We start from the raw sequence: 17,778 nt of genomic DNA, 5'->3' as shown, positions 1-17,778 counted from the left end.
TTAGATCATTAGATCATTATTATAAACAGCATAAATAAAATATTGTTTGTTATGTCATCTAAAATATAAACACATATAAATGGACTTGGGTCCTTTTACAACCCTATTGTTAATAAAACAAAATTCTATAGTATATGCTTTTTATTTACTATTTTGTACAACAAACTAGATTTTTAATATTTACATTGATTAAATTAAAGGAGCATATTTAAGGTTTTGGATCATGTGGCAATTTGAATCCAACCATCTTTGCGGTATCTTCAACTGACCTTTCTCCTTTTCCCTTAAATTCAACATTGATTTCTTTATACATCCTCGAGTTATTCAAGTAGTCGACATATGTGCGTGCCTTAAAATGCATTTCATCAATTGCCTTGCATAGTTGTTGATCAGTTGTCTGATATTTTCGATACTGTTTAAATATGTACTGAACCATTTGGTTATCAGACAGTTTCTTTGCTGTACTCTGTTTACGTATTTCCGACAACAACTGCCTTAATGTAACAAGTACAGGTTTGGATGTAATCGAAGCCATTGTCCACAGTTTAGACCTTCAAACAAATCAAAGTTTCAACTTTTCTACCATTTGAGAAGTTATAAATTCCTCAGTATTGTCATAAGTGGGTTTATCAATTTTTTTCCATAAATCTTCATTCACAGTATCTAATTTTTCTTTGGGAAACCAGTGGATTGAAGTGTCATTAAATATATCAGTGTATTTGAAATTATTTTCCAGTACAATCTCAGATGTAAACGGAAATATTTTATATATATAGGTAACTGTTTCTGATAGTAATCTACTGGGTTGGCTTTCTATTAATGCATTAAAACTATTGCAAATAAGAACACAATTTGATAGTTTCAGGCCCCAGTTAGTCCAAAGGAAATTATTCGTCAACTGTTTGGGACAGTGAGGAAAATAAAGTAGGGTTATATCGCGATCAGAAATTACATAATTACCTTCAATGTTTTGCTCAATTACTTCAATATTAAAATGCTTTAATATGTCACATTCGCCTTGGTAAAATATTGGATCGTGTACCAAAACCTTTATAGGATCACAGTAGTCTTTCATACACAATAAAAAGGCCAGCTGATGCCTAGAAATGTGACATTCGGAGATATGTCCTAGTCCAAAACAAACGATTTCTACAACTTTCCTAGACGATATTACATTACTTACTGATTTCAATGCGTCCTCGGTGTACTTTGAATTTCTTAATTCCTCTACAGCGGTCTGTATTCGTCTAAAAAATACAAACAATATATAAGATAACCTCAAACTTTAAAGATAAAAATGTAATATTTATATAAATAATCACCGAGTAGATTTCTCAAAATCGATTATAACCTCTTGTGTTTCAAAATTCGTTTGTTTAGTAGGGATTTTAGTTTGTTTATTTTTTGATAATCGCTTTGTTTTTACTATTTGAAAACCATCACTGTCGCGACGGAAATTTGACATTTCTAAAATTTTATGAAAATGACAGTCAGACTGACTCAAGACTATATTGGCACTTTTTTTCCCCGCATTCAGCCTTTTTCGGTTTAAAACCAATAGAATAGCGCTATAACAGAAAATACCTAATCAAATTATTTTAAATAGCTTCTATAACTTCTCATTGCTAGAATTAAATCCAAACATAATAGCTACGTGGCTGCGAAGTACATTAAATATGAATCTATTTCGACGTCATCGGCTGACGAGGCGACATGCGGCGTGCTCGCCATTTTTTTATTAGTGAGAAGCGTTCACATAAAATGGTAATTTATTTAATTTTTTTGTTAATTTTAGGCCACATTGTATTAAAATTTACATATATATATAAAAGTATCATGTTTTTCTTAAGAATTATTAAATAATGAAGTGGCCGACTACTGGGTCCCATTTTTATATACATTATCTAGTACTCAAACCCCTGGCTGACTACTGGTTTTAACGCTGTTTGTCAAAAACCCAATAGTCGGCCACTTAAATAGTTAGAGTTTGTTACATGGCTGAGTACTGGTGACAGTAGACCCAGTGTTCAACCGTCCATATTTAAATTGTTTTTTATACAAAAAAAGAAAAGAAGCAGCTCTAGATTCTACCAAAAGTAAAGTGAAGGAGACTACAAAGAAGAAAAATTATGATTATGATAAGGAATTGAGCGTAAAATACACAAAGACAGACTGTGATTTAGTGGAAATCAGAACAAAATAAAATTAAAATTCTCAGTAATATACTTCTATATCCTGAAACTCCTGACACAGAAACCTGTAAGGAAGATAAGCTCCTAAAAAAATTGTTAATCGGCGACTTTTAGAAAGAAGAAGAAGAACTTGAAATCTTTTTAAATACTGATGTTACTAAAGAAGTTTCCGACTGATTTAAATATAAGTTAGATAGGTATTTGATTGTTGTGATTGTTAGGGCACAGTTAAGTCCTTTTAGGTTCTATGACCGGACTAATTATTTATTAATGTTCTTAATCTTTAAGCTTGAAACTATTGATCTTAAGAGAGGCTGACCACTGGTGGCAATATGGCTGAGTACTAGATTTTGGCGGCTGAGCACTGGTGAAAAGTGCCTTATTTTGTTAAAAAGTATTTTTCACGTTATTAAAGGATAAATTTGTAATTTTTGTTAATTTTTTAACAAAGTTTAATAAATGAGTTATTATACAAAAGACTTTCAATTTACTCTTTCTAATATTTTCTTATATAAGTTTGAACTCAGACTTACCACTAAAAGGCTGACTACTGGTGCCAGTACCCTATATGGTGATTTTTTTCTCATTCAACCATCTCTTTTTCCAATGATGGAGCAACGATCCTTAGACCGTACAGCCTAGTCTAGTTTTAAAGTTCTCCATATTATAATAGTATGTAATTAGTATAGTTACGTATATATATATTTTATTATTCTTAAATTATAAATTACGTATAAAAACTATTGTAATTAATTAGTTTAAATCAATATTTGGTAATCGGGAAGTTCATTACTATCCTTTCATATACGGCACGAACATTTTCACCGGCACATAACACTTGCATACCAATTTTAATACCACCCACGGAAATAGAACCCGGTAGACTACTCTGGACTAGACGTCACATAGAAAATAAAGCTGACCCGCGCAACTTCGTCTGCGTTTCATTTTCCCACCTTTTGCAATATTTTTCATTGCAGCTCCTCTCCTATTGGTCGTAGCGTATATGTTATATAAAGGTTCCTAAACAAATGGACTATCCAACACAAAAAGAATTATTCAAATCGGACCAGTAGTTCCGGAGATTAGCGCGTTCAAACAAACAAACAAACAAACAAACAAACTCTTCAGCTTTATAATATTATATAAGTATAGATTATGGGATCATGGCAAGTACATAGTATAAATAAAATATGCAATTTATATTTAAAAATTTCAATTTATGAACGCTTTGGCTTTCTATTAATGTTTTAAATCTCTACAAACTTTGCTATAACATGTGAAGTACCTATGAGCCGATGGCATACCTGTAAGAAAGTAAAATAGTTGCTTATAACTATTTCCCTATCTAGAATTATATCCGTCAGGCAGGGTTTACCTTAAACATATTATCTGTGCCTTAAGTCAGTCTATAATCTTTTCGCGGGTTTGGAACACCATCAGTAAATACTTGTCCGCTTTTGCAAAAGTAAAATTATAAGTGCGCCCTACAACACTAGAGTATCTAGTTCGATTTATAAAAAATAAAAAAACATCTCTTCTAGACACACCTTGTACTTTATATGCAATTTCTGCCTAATGATGCAACGCAAAAAATAAAAAATATACAATTTATGTATAAAACAATCTATTTGTATGTCTTTCTATAGTATTTATAGGTCCCAAACAGATGACCCGATTTCGAAACGGTTTATTTTTTTAAAAGTTAATAAATAAGATATGTAGTTCAATTAAAAAACTACTTATTTATATTTTATTTATTTATTATTTTGTAACATTCTATAAAATTATATACGACGAATTTAATGCCTGATGACATATTTTTTAGGGGACAACACCAACACTTTATGTCGGGGTTTTATTTAAATATTTGTGGCTTAATAATACCACAGATAATATAATATTACATAGTAGTACCTAGTAATTAATCTGGAAAAACCTAATCTGCACGACGACACTAAAAAAATGTATACCATTTTGAATTTCTGATATCATTCTTCCGGTGATGACAACACCAATAACAAACCAAAAAAATCATATTAGGTACATTATTCGGAAATTTTAAATAATTGTAGGCTTTGTACATTCGTCTATCCATATGATGCTGTGGATATACTACAGCAGTGTACATGATACAGTACGCTAATTTTAAGATGTTGCATTCTATAGATAATAGAAGATGATAACTATCTTCTATGGTTTACTTACCAGATACCAGACTGTTGGTTTTATGGATACTACAGTCTATGAGGCGAATAACAAAACAGCTAGACGAGGATATATTGGTAGCACGAAGGCTTTTATACTTTTGTCCTACAAACCTACTTCCCACACAGCATACGAAACGTCCTTGGTCGAGAATTTAGGTTGGGGAAATTACCTACTAACATGAGGGACAACAAATGCTACGCATATCGAGTGCCTATTGTGTTTTGTACTATACCGACAATCGAAATCTATGGATGATGCATTCAAACCACGCTCCCGTATTCGTTCCAACATACCGTAACATGAATAAGGCGACAATAAAGTGTACCATACATTATTATTAGCCGTACAAGTTTAGTCACAGGACGACGTTTTGTAACGCTCCCCTGAGTAAGCGCGCGAAAACTCTACCGTTCTTATTTTGAATTTTTTCTTTTTTAATTCCACTGCGTTCCATTTTAGTTACTCTTTTGAAAATATTTAAATAAACTTTCAAATTTTTATTAGCAACTAAGAGTGGTTGCAATTTGTACGAGTGTAGCACTAGTTATGACCGCTTTAGAGTAATCTATTCAGAAAGGTGTAATTAATTCGGTTCGCTTCGTTACTTTTTATATAACATATAATGTGGTCCGGTGGTCAAGATTTGTTTTTTATGTTTATTTAGTTTTACCGTGTCCGTAGACTGCAACTATCGTGTCGTGACTTTGTGTTTATGGTGCGAACAATTTATGTCAAATACATTGATTGTTACGTTGTGACGTAAAATGGAACGTTACACGGTGAACCGTAGATCTAAGAGGAAGAACGATGGATTGTTGACTAAGTGGAGAAGAAAATATGTCGGTGGTATCCTGAACAAGAGGTCGTGGATAAGAAGTGGATATGATCTAAATGTAAGTTTATTATTACCTATATTGACTCATTTTCATGTAAATGTAAATAGACACTGTTTTTCACATTCAACCTCCCATTTGGGCCATTGTAGCTCCACAAAAGCTTCTCAGAGCAACCTCACTGTTCCAAGTATTTATGTATGTTATAAAGTATCTGCCAAACACTCCAGGATTACACCGTTTCTTCAGATTCGAAGTACCTTCTGTACTGGACTAGACTGTCGAAGACTGACTGTAGCTCCTATTGTAAAGAGTTGTTTTTTAATAGACGACAATGGTATGATCCATCAGCCTGCGATAAAGGTATACGCTGACGGGGCACCAGTGGAGGATGATAAGATGAGTTGAAGTCAGGTCAGTTAGCCCATCGTTGCCTACTCACCAGGAATTAGGCAAGATCATCTTCAAGAGGGGCCGCATAGAGCCTGACCTGACAACTAGTGACCCCATTGCAGCAATATACCAATTGCTGCAATGGGGTCACTAGTTCTCATTGCTACCAATATGCTCTCCCTTGCATACAAGTGTGTATTTAGGAGACAGTGGCTTGTTATTGACCCTATTTTTATTTTAAGGTCATTCCTATTCATCTAATGAATGAATATAACAAATAATGAATGAACAGACCTCCTTTTATAAGTTTTTTTTTAAACATATTTAAAATGTATATCAAAAAAAGAAAAACATAAGGAGGTCTAATACGAACAATAATACCCACAAAAAGGTTTTGACATTTATATTTTTGTTTAATTCTATAGTTGTAAAGGATTGGTTATTAATTTATTTTACCTTAAAGAGAGACATTCTGCCATTGCCATCCGTTTTAGTAGGTATTATGCAAGAATTGAACTCTCGACTATAAACGTGAGTAAACTCTAAAGTAATTAAACTCTGTGCGCTGTAGCATGGTGCAGGTGACGGTTACTAATTTTACGTTTAACAATTGCTATATTTAAGTTAATACACTTATTAATGATTTAATATATTACGAATGTGGTACAGCTGAAGTACCTACTAAGTCATAATTCGTAAATCGCGGCAACTTTTAAGAGTGAAACGAAACGTGTACAACAACAACAGCGCACACGGTGTACAACGATCGTCATTCAGGATAAATAAAGGAACACCTAACCATAATTAATATGTATTAAGGAACCATAATATAAATAATAATAAAATAATGAATCATAGAAACAGTCACAATGTAAGTAGTCTAATCGTCTGCGGTTACGATATTACAACATAATAAATTCAATTTAATAACTAGGTTGGTATAGCATTGTGGCAGAAATTCCTATTCAATACATTGGAGGGTGAACACAGTACTATTTATATATACCTATATACTAGCTGGTACCGCAAATGTTGCCATATAAATGAAAAGCGCTATTAAAAATAGGGTTTGGTGCTAGAAGGGTAAAAATTTACGGTTATATGTATTTTAAATCGACATTAAAAAAATAAAACAGTCCTTATCACTTAGAGGTATTAAAAATAGATAGCCGATTCTCAAACCTACTAAATATGGATATAAAATTTCATAAAAAGTAGTATGGTAACTAACATTGGGACACGAGAATTTTATATATGTATATATATATATGTATATAGAAACAATAACTCAGGACAATTCACACAAACATCATCTAGTCTAAGCTAAGCAGAGCTTGTGCAAGTTTACTCATTTTGTATTGCTTTGATTTTAAATAATCTGTAATGTATACTATTTGTAATTAAGCCTATATGTGTGTTAACTTCTAATAAGTAACTTTTACTTTAGTTTATAATATTAGGTATCTAATGTCTTAAATAATCTAAAAAAAACAATCGCGTATGACAATGTATATGGAAGAGCGGGATGTATATGACACAGGCATTACTATTTTTTTTTTATTTATAGTATACTATGCTTACTAGGTCATCCCAACACTATGTTATTGTAACCGAATAGTTTTTTAAAGAAATAGACATTTTTCTTTTTTTTTTCATATGTGTACTAAGATATAAATAAAAATTCTTATATATCTATCTTGTGTTATGGATACCCAAGTTCATCATCTTCATCCACGTAATCAGCTGGTGCCCCGGCGCTATAGTGTATACCGGCGCAGACGAGATTATTGTTCCATATTAAAAAAAAAACACTTATGTCAGTATTCCAAGGAGCTGTAGGGGGGCTACTGATCGCTAGAGGACCGCGAATATGTGTATAGGGGTCTAAGATTCATCTCTTCAGAAGGTCAGAGGTTGAAGTTTATAAAGCGTTTATTTTTTTTTTTTATTTATTCATTTATTTCAGGCAACTAGGCCGATATTATAAATACCTTATGGACTAACATACATATAATATAATATTTAAAAACTAATACAATAATATTGTCTGTGTGATCACGGCACTGAAGACGGCAATCTGCCACGGTAGCGCCGATACACCACACCTTTCGGCCAGTAGTCCTCTTTCATGAAGGTGGGCAGCAAGTCGGTGGGGACCAGGGCCACAAACGCTTTGAAACTCGCGTTGTGACTCGACTTCAGCTGCGTTACCCTCAATGTCAGGTTACTCTTGGTACGAATATAATCGACAATGTCCTGCTCCTTAGTGGCGTAATGTAGACGGGACAGGTACATTGTCGTGGTCGGTGTAGCAGCACGCAGCAGAAAGTTGGGCCCAGTGAGTGCAGTGCCACAATGATTCCTATTGACCTTGTTTGTGCGCCTCTTCTTTTGTACCACGACAAAGCCATCATCGTCGCGGTTGCCATTGGCAGCACACGTAGGGTCAATGTTCAGTGCCGTTTTTGGCACACGCCGCTGTACTGAAGCAGTCGGTTTGCTAGCGACGACGGCGGCAAAATCTCGACGCTGTCGATCTTTATGGGAATGGACATATTTTTTTTTATTCGTCATTCTATATTTAATGTTTTAAGGATATTAAAACATACTGGTGTTCTAAATTCGACCATGACTAAGTTAAACTGTAAGTTTTAACATTATTGTCAAAGAATATGCGTGTGTGTATCTTAGGTATATATAGTAGTAGTGTCTGTAGTGTTCTTTTCATTAATTTAATGTATTCTTATGCATGACTTTAACAAAATATTGCACTTCTTTTCTATATAAACTATAAAATATATGTGCGAAATGTCATACTCCTCCATAGCGCGTATGGAGGAGTATAACATTTCGCATACTTTAGTAAAAAGGTGTCCAAAGTTTTTGCTTCACGTTTTAATATACAGATAACAGTTTTCAATTAATAAAGCTATTATACATGTAGTTATTATAATAATACAGTAACTATTAAAGCATATCAAATTATACAAGATTATTTGTAATAATTATTATATTGTAATACAATAAAACCTACTAAATAATTTAAACCATTGCGAAATAGGTAATAATCAATATTTACATACATAGTATAAAACAAAGTCGCTATCGCTGCCTGTCCATCCCTATGTATGCTTAAATCATTAAAAGTACACAATGGATTTTGAAGCGGTTTTTTTTAATAGATAGTGTGATTTTAGGGGAAGGTTTATATATATAATACATGTCCACCCGTGCGAAGCCGAGGCGAGTAGCTAGTATAACATAATATACAGTAGTCACTTATTGTTTTACCAATTTTTGTTGAGCTGTCCTATTATATTTATTTTTATCTGCTCCTTGGTTTAGTAACAGCACACAGCCTTACTTCCGATGGTCGCAGGTTTGATTGCTCCTACGATACTTACATTTATATTCATGAGTATGATTGTTTGTTTTAGTCCAGATTTTTTCTATATTATGTATTTCTTTGTAAAACAAATATATATAAGTATTTGTAACAGTTGTTTCATACCTATAACACAAGGTCTACTTAGCTTTTTCTTAGCGTTTTAAATTTGCCAAATATGCAGTTTAAAAAAGATGTACAAAATGGAAATATTTTTTAAATAATTTAATTGTAACTTTAAAAAAAAATATTAAATTAATCAAAATCACATTACACACGCTACCATATACTTGACACACACACACATTTACATTTAGCTAATAGTCTGAAATAATAAAAATAATCTCATGACAATTCACGCAGCGCCATCTAAACCAAGTTAAGCTAGCTTAAGCTCATGTTATAAGTACTAAACTGATACTAATACCGCATATAATATATATAGATATTTGTTTTTATAAATACATACATATTATACATAATCAAATGAACGTTATAATTCAAATTTTGAATTAAAATTACTATTATATTATTAAAAAAAAGTGCATTCAAAATATCGTCGCGGACACCTTTTTACTAATAAATAATATATGTACTATTTGCAAATTTATTATGCGCATACATAAAACAATAGTGGAAATAGTTAATTAGTTGTTATTTCTACACATATTGCACTAATATTTGTGTCTCGATTTCAAAACTGCATAAGGGGTCTAGTAAACTATCATCTTTACACGTAATAAAATCGTAGCGTATCATGAATTATTTGACGTATTAATTAATTTGAAGGCCTCGATGGTCTAACGGCAAACTGCTTGACTTTCGATAATCGCGAGTTCGAATCCTCGGTATAATAAACTGCTTTACTTCCGTGCTTAGACGTAGGTTCAATTCGTAGCATAGTCCAAACATTTGTATTCATGAGTATGGTTGTTTATATTGGTACCATACCATATGGTCTGGATGTTTTCTATATATGTATTGTATGTTAAAAATCTAAGTATATTTATCAGGTATCTAGTACGCATAATAACACAACTCTGCTTAATTTGGGCACAGTTTGGTAATAGACAGCATTGTGTGAATTGTCCAATTCATATCCTATATGTTATTCTGATATATCTGCTATATTACTGTAAAGTTTCATCAAAATCCGTACAGTAGTTTATGCGTGAAAGTGTAACAAACATCCATACTTACACATTTATAATATTAATAAGATTAAGATAAGATACTACCGACCCATCCCGGCTTCGCACGAATGCATTATAAATCTTGGGATTTGTAGGTTTGTTCTATGTTATAACACGCTTTTATTGTACATATAAACCTTTTTCTTACTCGTGTATTACTCTATCTATTACTGGAAACATAGTATAAAACCGTCGCAGTAAAAACAGTCGCGACCGCTATCAATTCGCTTACATCTTTTAAATTACGCTACGGATTTTAATGCAGTTTCCAGCAATAGATAGAGTGATTAAAGAGGAACGTTTATATCTATAATACATGCGCGTTAAACATTATAATGCATCCATGCGAAGGCGGGACGGGTTGCCAGTAATTTCATAAATGTGAAAGTTTGGGAAGGTTTATTTATGAACTTAGCGAAAAGTACTCACATTCCGTTGAGGTCATAAAAAAATTTTAAGTGTTGTCAGATTGTGTCGCGTCTGACATCCCCATCTGGGATAATTGTCGCTAATGGGGGTAAGGGAGTTGTTAGTAACGTGGACCCCATGGCTAGCCATGTACCATGTCAGGTTGACCTCCGCGCGGTTCCTCCTGGAAACCATCGTGATAAATTCCTGGTGGATTCTCATGATGGGCTGACCTGACCTCATATTCATCTTATCATCCTCCTCTGGTGCCCCGCCAGCGTAAACCGTTAGCGCAGGCACCATTCCATTATCATCAATAAAAAAAATCGTCGCAAATATATACCTACCCATATTGCACAGAAATAATTTCTAAGCATACTAAACAGCACTTTCACCAATAAACACTAGGCACATAGTAATGATTTATATTTGGTAATGCTGCCGTACCTATTTGCATTGCATTGCAACAATGCGTGACGTTTCTTTCTTATTTAAACACATTAAAAATTTGCATACAAATTATGTTCGCAGACGTTGATATATATGTACTTACTATTATACTTAACTAGCTGTGCCTGTGGTTTCACCCGTATGAAATTTATAGCCTATATGTTATTCTGATGTATAAGCTATATTACTGTAGTTTCATCAAAATCTGTTCAGTAGTTTTCGCGTGAGAGAGTAACAAACGTCCATCTATACTCACAAACTTTCGCGTTTATAATATTAATAACTAGCTGTTTCCGCGACCTCGTCCGCGTGGAATTTAACTTTATTTTTCGAAAATAAAAGTAGCCTAAGTTATTCCTTATTACGTAAGCTATCTGGCAAAAAAAGTCCCGTCATAATCGGGCCAGTCATTTCAAAGATTAGCCGGAACAAACAGACAGACAGAAATTGTAAAAAATGATATTTTGGTGTATGTACCGTATTTATATTCATTTGCATGTAGTAAAAAAAACGGTTATTTCAATGTTACAAACAGACACTCTAATGTTATTTATATGTATAGATCGCAGATGGCATATTTTTATTTAAAATAAAATTTAATTAAAATTTTATTTTTTGAGATTGTTTTCCTAAAATTTCTTATTAATAATAATTCTTATTCTTAATTAAATAAAAATTAAATTTCTTATTCTTAATATTCTGTGATAATTTATATTTATTTCTCCAGCCTTTTTGTTTGATACCGCAACACACAAAGTGATATGATATGACACACAGACAAACATATAGTTTTCGCCACGTTGCGGTTACGATTTTATTATATGTAAATATAAAGATTTAATGATTAATAAAATTGTAACAAAACAACACTTTAATATTTTGAAGACAAACATGGCACTTAATTACGCAACCAACATATTTGGCATATTTTTAATGTTATAATTTTTCAAGTGAAAGTAGACTCTCATATAATATTAATACAAGTTTATGCGCAAATCCACAAACAAATTACATAATTTCATTATGGCTGTCTACAGGGTTATAAAATTTATTATGAGGCCCTCTTGCAGTGTCTTCTGTCAAATTCGAATATAGAATGTTATATTTTTTATTATGACTCGTTTGGCGACTGTTTCAGTCTTATATTTTTATATCAGTACAACTAGATAGCGCTGTATTATTTTTATATTTAATAATTATAATTTTATATTTTTCCACTACGCGCTATTAATTTTTGTTACGATTTATAGTATATGCATTTTTTTTATTTATACGTTTTATAGCTGTATTTTCATTCGATTAGTACAAAACGCTCGTAACATTTTTAAGGACATCCTTACACAGTACAAAATGAAGTCGCTTCCGTCTCTCTGGTCGCTTAGATCTTTTAAGCTATGCAACGGATTTTAATGCAGTGTTTAGCAATAGATAGAGCGAGTCAAGAGGATGTTTTCTTTGCACAATACATGTAGGGTAGATAGTAATTTATAATTCTCATTTCCAAGATGACATTGCCTGTGGCAAAAATTTTAATGGATTTTCATAAATGAATTATAAATATGTAGATTGTAAAATACAATAAGTTTGGGATACATCACAACGGTATATATGACAATAAATTAAACAAATATTTAAGTAATCTAAGTTGTTCAAAATCTAACCTGTACCCATTGTAAGCACAGACTATTATATTAGAGCCCGTTAGTTTCTGGTCCCGCGCTTTTTCCCCTCTTACCTATGACATAACAGACTGTACCGCCGCCAAAATGCGCGCCCATTATTCCTATATTGAAATTAATGAAAAACTTATTGTGTAAACTAAAAGCTGGCGAAAATTTGTAGTGTAGTCCTGGGAATTATTTAATAATTTAAACAAAAAATTTATGCTGGTTGGTAGTTTGTATTCACACGTTAACGCAGAAACTGCACTATTCCATTATCATTCATAAAAAAATATACTATACTATAGGTACATTTTTTTTAATGATAATTTAATGGTACAATGGATCAACCAATTGTTGGTTGGTTGGTTGATCTACTCAACAAAGTTCACCAACCAACCAATCAATGTTTATCATCCTAATATTGAAGAAATAACAAGATGGGCTAACCCGGCTAACTGACCTGATGTCATGGTCATCTTCCCGTTGGTCCACACAGCATATACCGTTACCGCGGGCGTATACTCAATCCATATTCATTCATGTAAAAAAATGTAAACAAATAGATTTAAGATGTACAAACAGTTTTGTATGAACCAACATACTTTTATGTATAACTATGCTTTGTAAACATACTTACCCACATAAAATACGAGTACGTTACACAAACATTACAACTTTGAATTATAAATTTTTGAAAGCTTTTATGTTCTCTCAAAATCCGACTATAGCAAATGTTTGTTCAAACATCCAATATTCACAAATATGAGTGCTATATAGCACAGTTTTATAAAAAAGCAATCAAATATTTTTTTTATTTAAGTATCGTATATACTTACAATTACTAGTTATTACTTACAATTAAATTATCAGCCCTTCCCTAAATGTATATCATTTATTGAAGAGCTGTTAATTTGAAATTACAAACAAACACTTCAATTTTAATTATTTGTATAGATATTTGATTAATCAATAGCATAACAATAAGGCGTACCTTGCTGAGGAATTGGTGATTTATTATTGTTTCATCAATATACCTAAATTAAAGTAACAATATTTAGTTTCATATGTATATTACTTATTTAATATATAAATATTCATTATTTATTTATTTTTTAATTATGGTAAATTAAGTTTAATTATATGTACATTTTATTTGCTCTTTTTTTTCGTTTGTTGTTTATATTGTATTTTTTACATTGCACTGAATAAAATATTTTTCTTTCTTTCTTTCATCTTTAAATTTAAAATTTCTACATAATCTTCATAAGGTAGGTTTTGTTAATTGTATAGCATAAAAAAATGCAAAAATAAAAATTATGAAAAGTCAGGATCGAAAAAAACATCCCAGATTATCTCTTAAATGTTTAAAAATGTGATAACGTTTTAATTTTTAATACATGAAAATTTTTTGTATATGTCATTTTTATAAATGATTTTACTGTATACAATTTTTATTACGGTAAATATATTTTTTTTTTTTTTTTTTATTTATTTAAGGATAGAATTAAAAATCTGAACGGGAAATTTCTGCATGACCTCAGGTAGTTCCTGCCGTCACTTACCTGTTTCTTACATTCCAGATTATATCCTATTTTCCATAGAAGGCTTCTTGCATCGTTAAACAAACTTGTATTTCGCACTGCTCTAAAATATTGCTAGAACAATATGAACCTTATGCTAAAAGTAATAACAGGGTTCTTAACGCGAAAAATAATGCTATTGCGACAGGCTGCTGCAGGCAAGTTATACTTATAAACATTATACTTGTTGTATTGCTTAGTTGCCTATACAGTGTTAGAAGGGAAAGGTCTGTGCTCAAATCATACTTATACAGACAATTTAGCTATACAAATGCAATATAATATACGGTTAATAACGTGCTCATTAAGTCAACTCGTGTCTCATAGTGTATGTGTGCAATGTACCAAACATCCATTGTTATGGTTCTAAATATTTGTGTCTGTGCCATTATAATAAAATTAAAAAAATAACTCGCTACTGACATTGTGTTACGCGCCAAAAACTGGATGCCTACTCTGTGTTTTAATTGTATTTCCAGCCAGTGACATTGTAATTGTAATAACAAAAAAGTTAATTGCTGTCAATGGGTACAAAAAATAGAAGTTACAACACAGATAATTGTTGGTGGACCATTGAGTTCCTTGATTTGTAGACAAAGTGAGGTCGAAGGTGACATTATGCCCCAGTTTTTCTTCAAAAAAGTAATGGTGGTGCGGGACCGAGGCGACTTCGAGGTAAGCTACTTTCACTTTCCGCGCCGCTCCTGCTCGGTATTGATACGTAATTATAATAATATTAAAGCCTTATATCTTATCATAATACAGTAAATATTTAATTATCATTTGCGTGGGTGGTCTAGAAGTATAACGCGCCGGCTTACAACATATTGTCGCGCGTTCATTTCATGAGTAAGGATTGGGGAATTTTAAGAGTTGAAAAAAAAAATTACATTGTACAAGTTCTGTGTGAATTGCCGACGTCCTGGCAACATAGTTTATATTTATATATTCTATGAGAAAACTAATATTTTGAATTTAGAATACATTAAATATTCTATAATTGATTTGATAAATAACACTTATTATTAAAAAAAAAATAGTAATATATAGCTAGCTATGAATAAATGCATAATATAGTTAAAATCTACATAAATCCGCCATTTGAATTTGCAATTTACAATCCGATGCAAATAACATCTTAATATGTGGTTGTTATCAGTTTCAAACATAAATAACGTTATCATAACTCGAATTTGAATCGAAGAGAGACGCTTCCTACTTAGTTATTTTATGTATTTATGCAGCCGCCTGAAGGAACGGTGGGCCAAGTGGAAAATGGTACAATAAACATGCAGCCAGATCCAAAAGCCCATCGTGACGAATTCATAAGGAATAAGACAGGTTTCTAGCCCCTGTGGAATGAACTACCTGCCGAGGTTTTCTACAGCATGGGGTTTTTAAGACGGGTATATTAAGGTTTCGTAAGGGTTCTTAAGGGTCTTAAGGGCAACGCGCACGTACCACCCCTAATGTTTCAGGCGTCCAAGGGCCGTTACTATTTACGATCACATGGGCCGTATGCTTGTTTGTTACTATGGTAGTATATAAAACAAAGGCCCACCCTTAGAAACCATCGTAGTTACGGCATATAGGTTCATCTGTTATGAAACATTGCTATCAATGAAGCCACTAGTCCCTTTATTAACAATTTTGTTATTATCATGCCATAACTACAAACAAACAAATAAATATAGGTACCAAAATTGTTGCACAGGGATTAGTAGCCGTATCGTCATCGTCGCCTGATGACCCACGAGTAGAGCAGAGGATTCCATAAAAAAACATTATTTTATCAACATTGTTTGTTCTTAATGGACAAACAAATATAAATTCTTTATATGTTTATAATTAAAGTATGTATTGTATCTATTCTCTATGGGTGACGATGGTATAATGTACGCGCCAGCATTGACTGCATTAAAAAATGTGTGATTTAAAAAAATAGAAATTATGATGCTGGATTAAGTTATTAAAGCTGATAAACTTAACACTTACAAACATACTTTAGGCATGACATCTTAGTCCTATAGAATAGCAACGCATGAATGATATCACGGATATCACACGGTAATGTTGATGGCAACAGTTACCGTTTACCGTCAGGTAGAATATCAGCTAATTCACAATTTCAATCACATAAAAAAATATGCAATTGTCGAGACAAATAGACTATATAAGAGAAAACAGCTCAATAGACTATAGCATGTATGTTTTTTCATTCAAAAATTCAATTGAAATAATTATTATTTAATTTTGGTATTTTAGATTGATTTTATTGATTATGTTTCTAACGTTTTTTAGGATTATATTAATTACTAAACATAATGTGTTGGCCAATCTCAAAAATTTAATTAAACGAATGTACAACCCGATTGCATATGGAATGTTAATAAGATAAAAGTAAGACGATTGTCACAATGACAGCGGAAAAATAATACATTAAGAACCTCTAGCAGGAATTTAGGCAACGTAAAATTTCTTTCTGAATATTATTATTCATGTATTTGCAGACTTATTTTTATATATTGCGCTAAAACTGTGTTATTGTATGTTTAATTTAAAATTTTACTGGACTAAACGTAGCAGTAGTACGAAACGTTGCATTATATTCTGTTTTACTTTATGTACCATATTCGATAATAAACAAATAAATTTACAAAGTAATATATATATTTCGTATGTAACTTAATGTACATAAAGTTTTTTCCTTACACATATACATAATAGAATAAAAGAATTAACAAAGAAATGTTGTGGTCATTACGCAATTCTAAAAGTCGTTACAAAAGTAAATCCGCTCTGTACCGCTAGCGGGTACCCACTACTAGCTTCCATTGAAACACTAGCCTCTAATCAAATTGCCATACTAGTGGAGGCACTATGAGAAATACTAAGTTGCAAAATGTCGACGACCTCGCTGAGTCGATCATGGTATCGAACCTATATATACAACACTGGCTTTTTGTTCACTTGAATATCCTTGTTAAGTTTTATTTATGCTGTTGTATTCTAATGGGTGCATTTCAATAGTACATTGTAATACAAAAATGGACATCAGATCATTTATTTTAAATTTATTTCGCGATGAGCGTTCAATGTGGTTGAACCAGGATGTGTATATGTACATATATATAAAGAGTTGACAGCCACGGTGGTATAATGGTATAACATACCATAAAGATTATGAGTAATATCTAACTTAATATAATATCTCTATTCAGACAACGCATCTAGATTAAGCTAAGCAGAGCTTGTGTTATGGGTACTAGATAACTCATATAAATACATTTTTTACGTAAATAAATACACATTATAAATAGCAAACAACCAGATTGATGCAAACAATCATACTCATGAATACAAATTATTACACCGTTCGAGGAATTGAACCCGCGACCATCAGAAGAAAAGCGGTATCCTATACAGCTGGACCACCGCGACCCTCAAATTGTATAACATTGTTTGTAAT

At 32.1% G+C, this 17,778-nt stretch overlaps 2 protein-coding genes across 4 annotated transcripts in view; one reads left to right on the top strand and one right to left on the bottom strand.

Moving 5' to 3' along the window:
• Window positions 1-115: 115 nt before the first annotated feature.
• LOC131847437 (protein FMC1 homolog) lies at window positions 116-1,471 on the bottom strand. Of its 2 annotated transcripts, XM_059197027.1 has the most exons (3): window positions 1,323-1,347; window positions 1,184-1,247; window positions 116-551 (listed from the first exon to the last, which is right to left on the bottom strand). In XM_059197027.1, exon 3 carries the CDS (start codon window positions 533-535, stop codon window positions 209-211), a length of 327 nt encoding a protein of 108 aa, XP_059053010.1. In that variant the 5' UTR covers window positions 536-551; window positions 1,184-1,247; window positions 1,323-1,347; the 3' UTR covers window positions 116-208. The 2 variants fall into 2 exon arrangements, with proteins under 2 accessions (XP_059053010.1, XP_059053008.1); XM_059197025.1 differs by having other exon boundaries at window positions 478-1,247; window positions 1,323-1,471.
• Window positions 1,472-4,785: 3,314 nt separating this feature from the next.
• Window positions 4,786-17,778, top strand: part of LOC131847434 (uncharacterized) — a 104,663-nt gene continuing 91,670 nt past the window's right edge. The window contains exon 1 of one of the 2 annotated variants that reach the window (XM_059197018.1): window positions 4,786-5,296. In XM_059197018.1, coding sequence (XP_059053001.1) covers window positions 5,168-5,296 — 129 coding nt within the window. In that variant the 5' untranslated portion in view covers window positions 4,786-5,167. Of the gene's footprint in view, window positions 5,297-14,534; window positions 14,985-17,778 lie in introns of those variants that run through there. The other variant, XM_059197019.1, reaches the window with a different exon arrangement.

The sequence above is a fragment of the Achroia grisella genome, unplaced genomic scaffold (assembly GCF_030625045.1).
Source record: "Achroia grisella isolate CSIRO2021 unplaced genomic scaffold, CSIRO_AGI_Agris_v1 utg534, whole genome shotgun sequence".
NCBI lineage: Eukaryota > Metazoa > Arthropoda > Insecta > Lepidoptera > Pyralidae > Achroia > Achroia grisella.
This window is presented reverse-complemented; position numbering and strand designations above follow the sequence as displayed.

Bases quoted from the DNA above. Each gene is read 5' to 3' on its own strand.
- LOC131847437 (XM_059197025.1), bottom strand. From the start codon at position 1,465: ATGTCAAATTTCCGTCGCGACAGTGATGGTTTTCAAATAGTAAAAACA. The intron at 1,248-1,322 runs GTGATTATTTAT...TGTATTTTTTAG, and splicing joins GATTTTGAGAAATCTACTCG to ACGAATACAGACCGCTGTAG.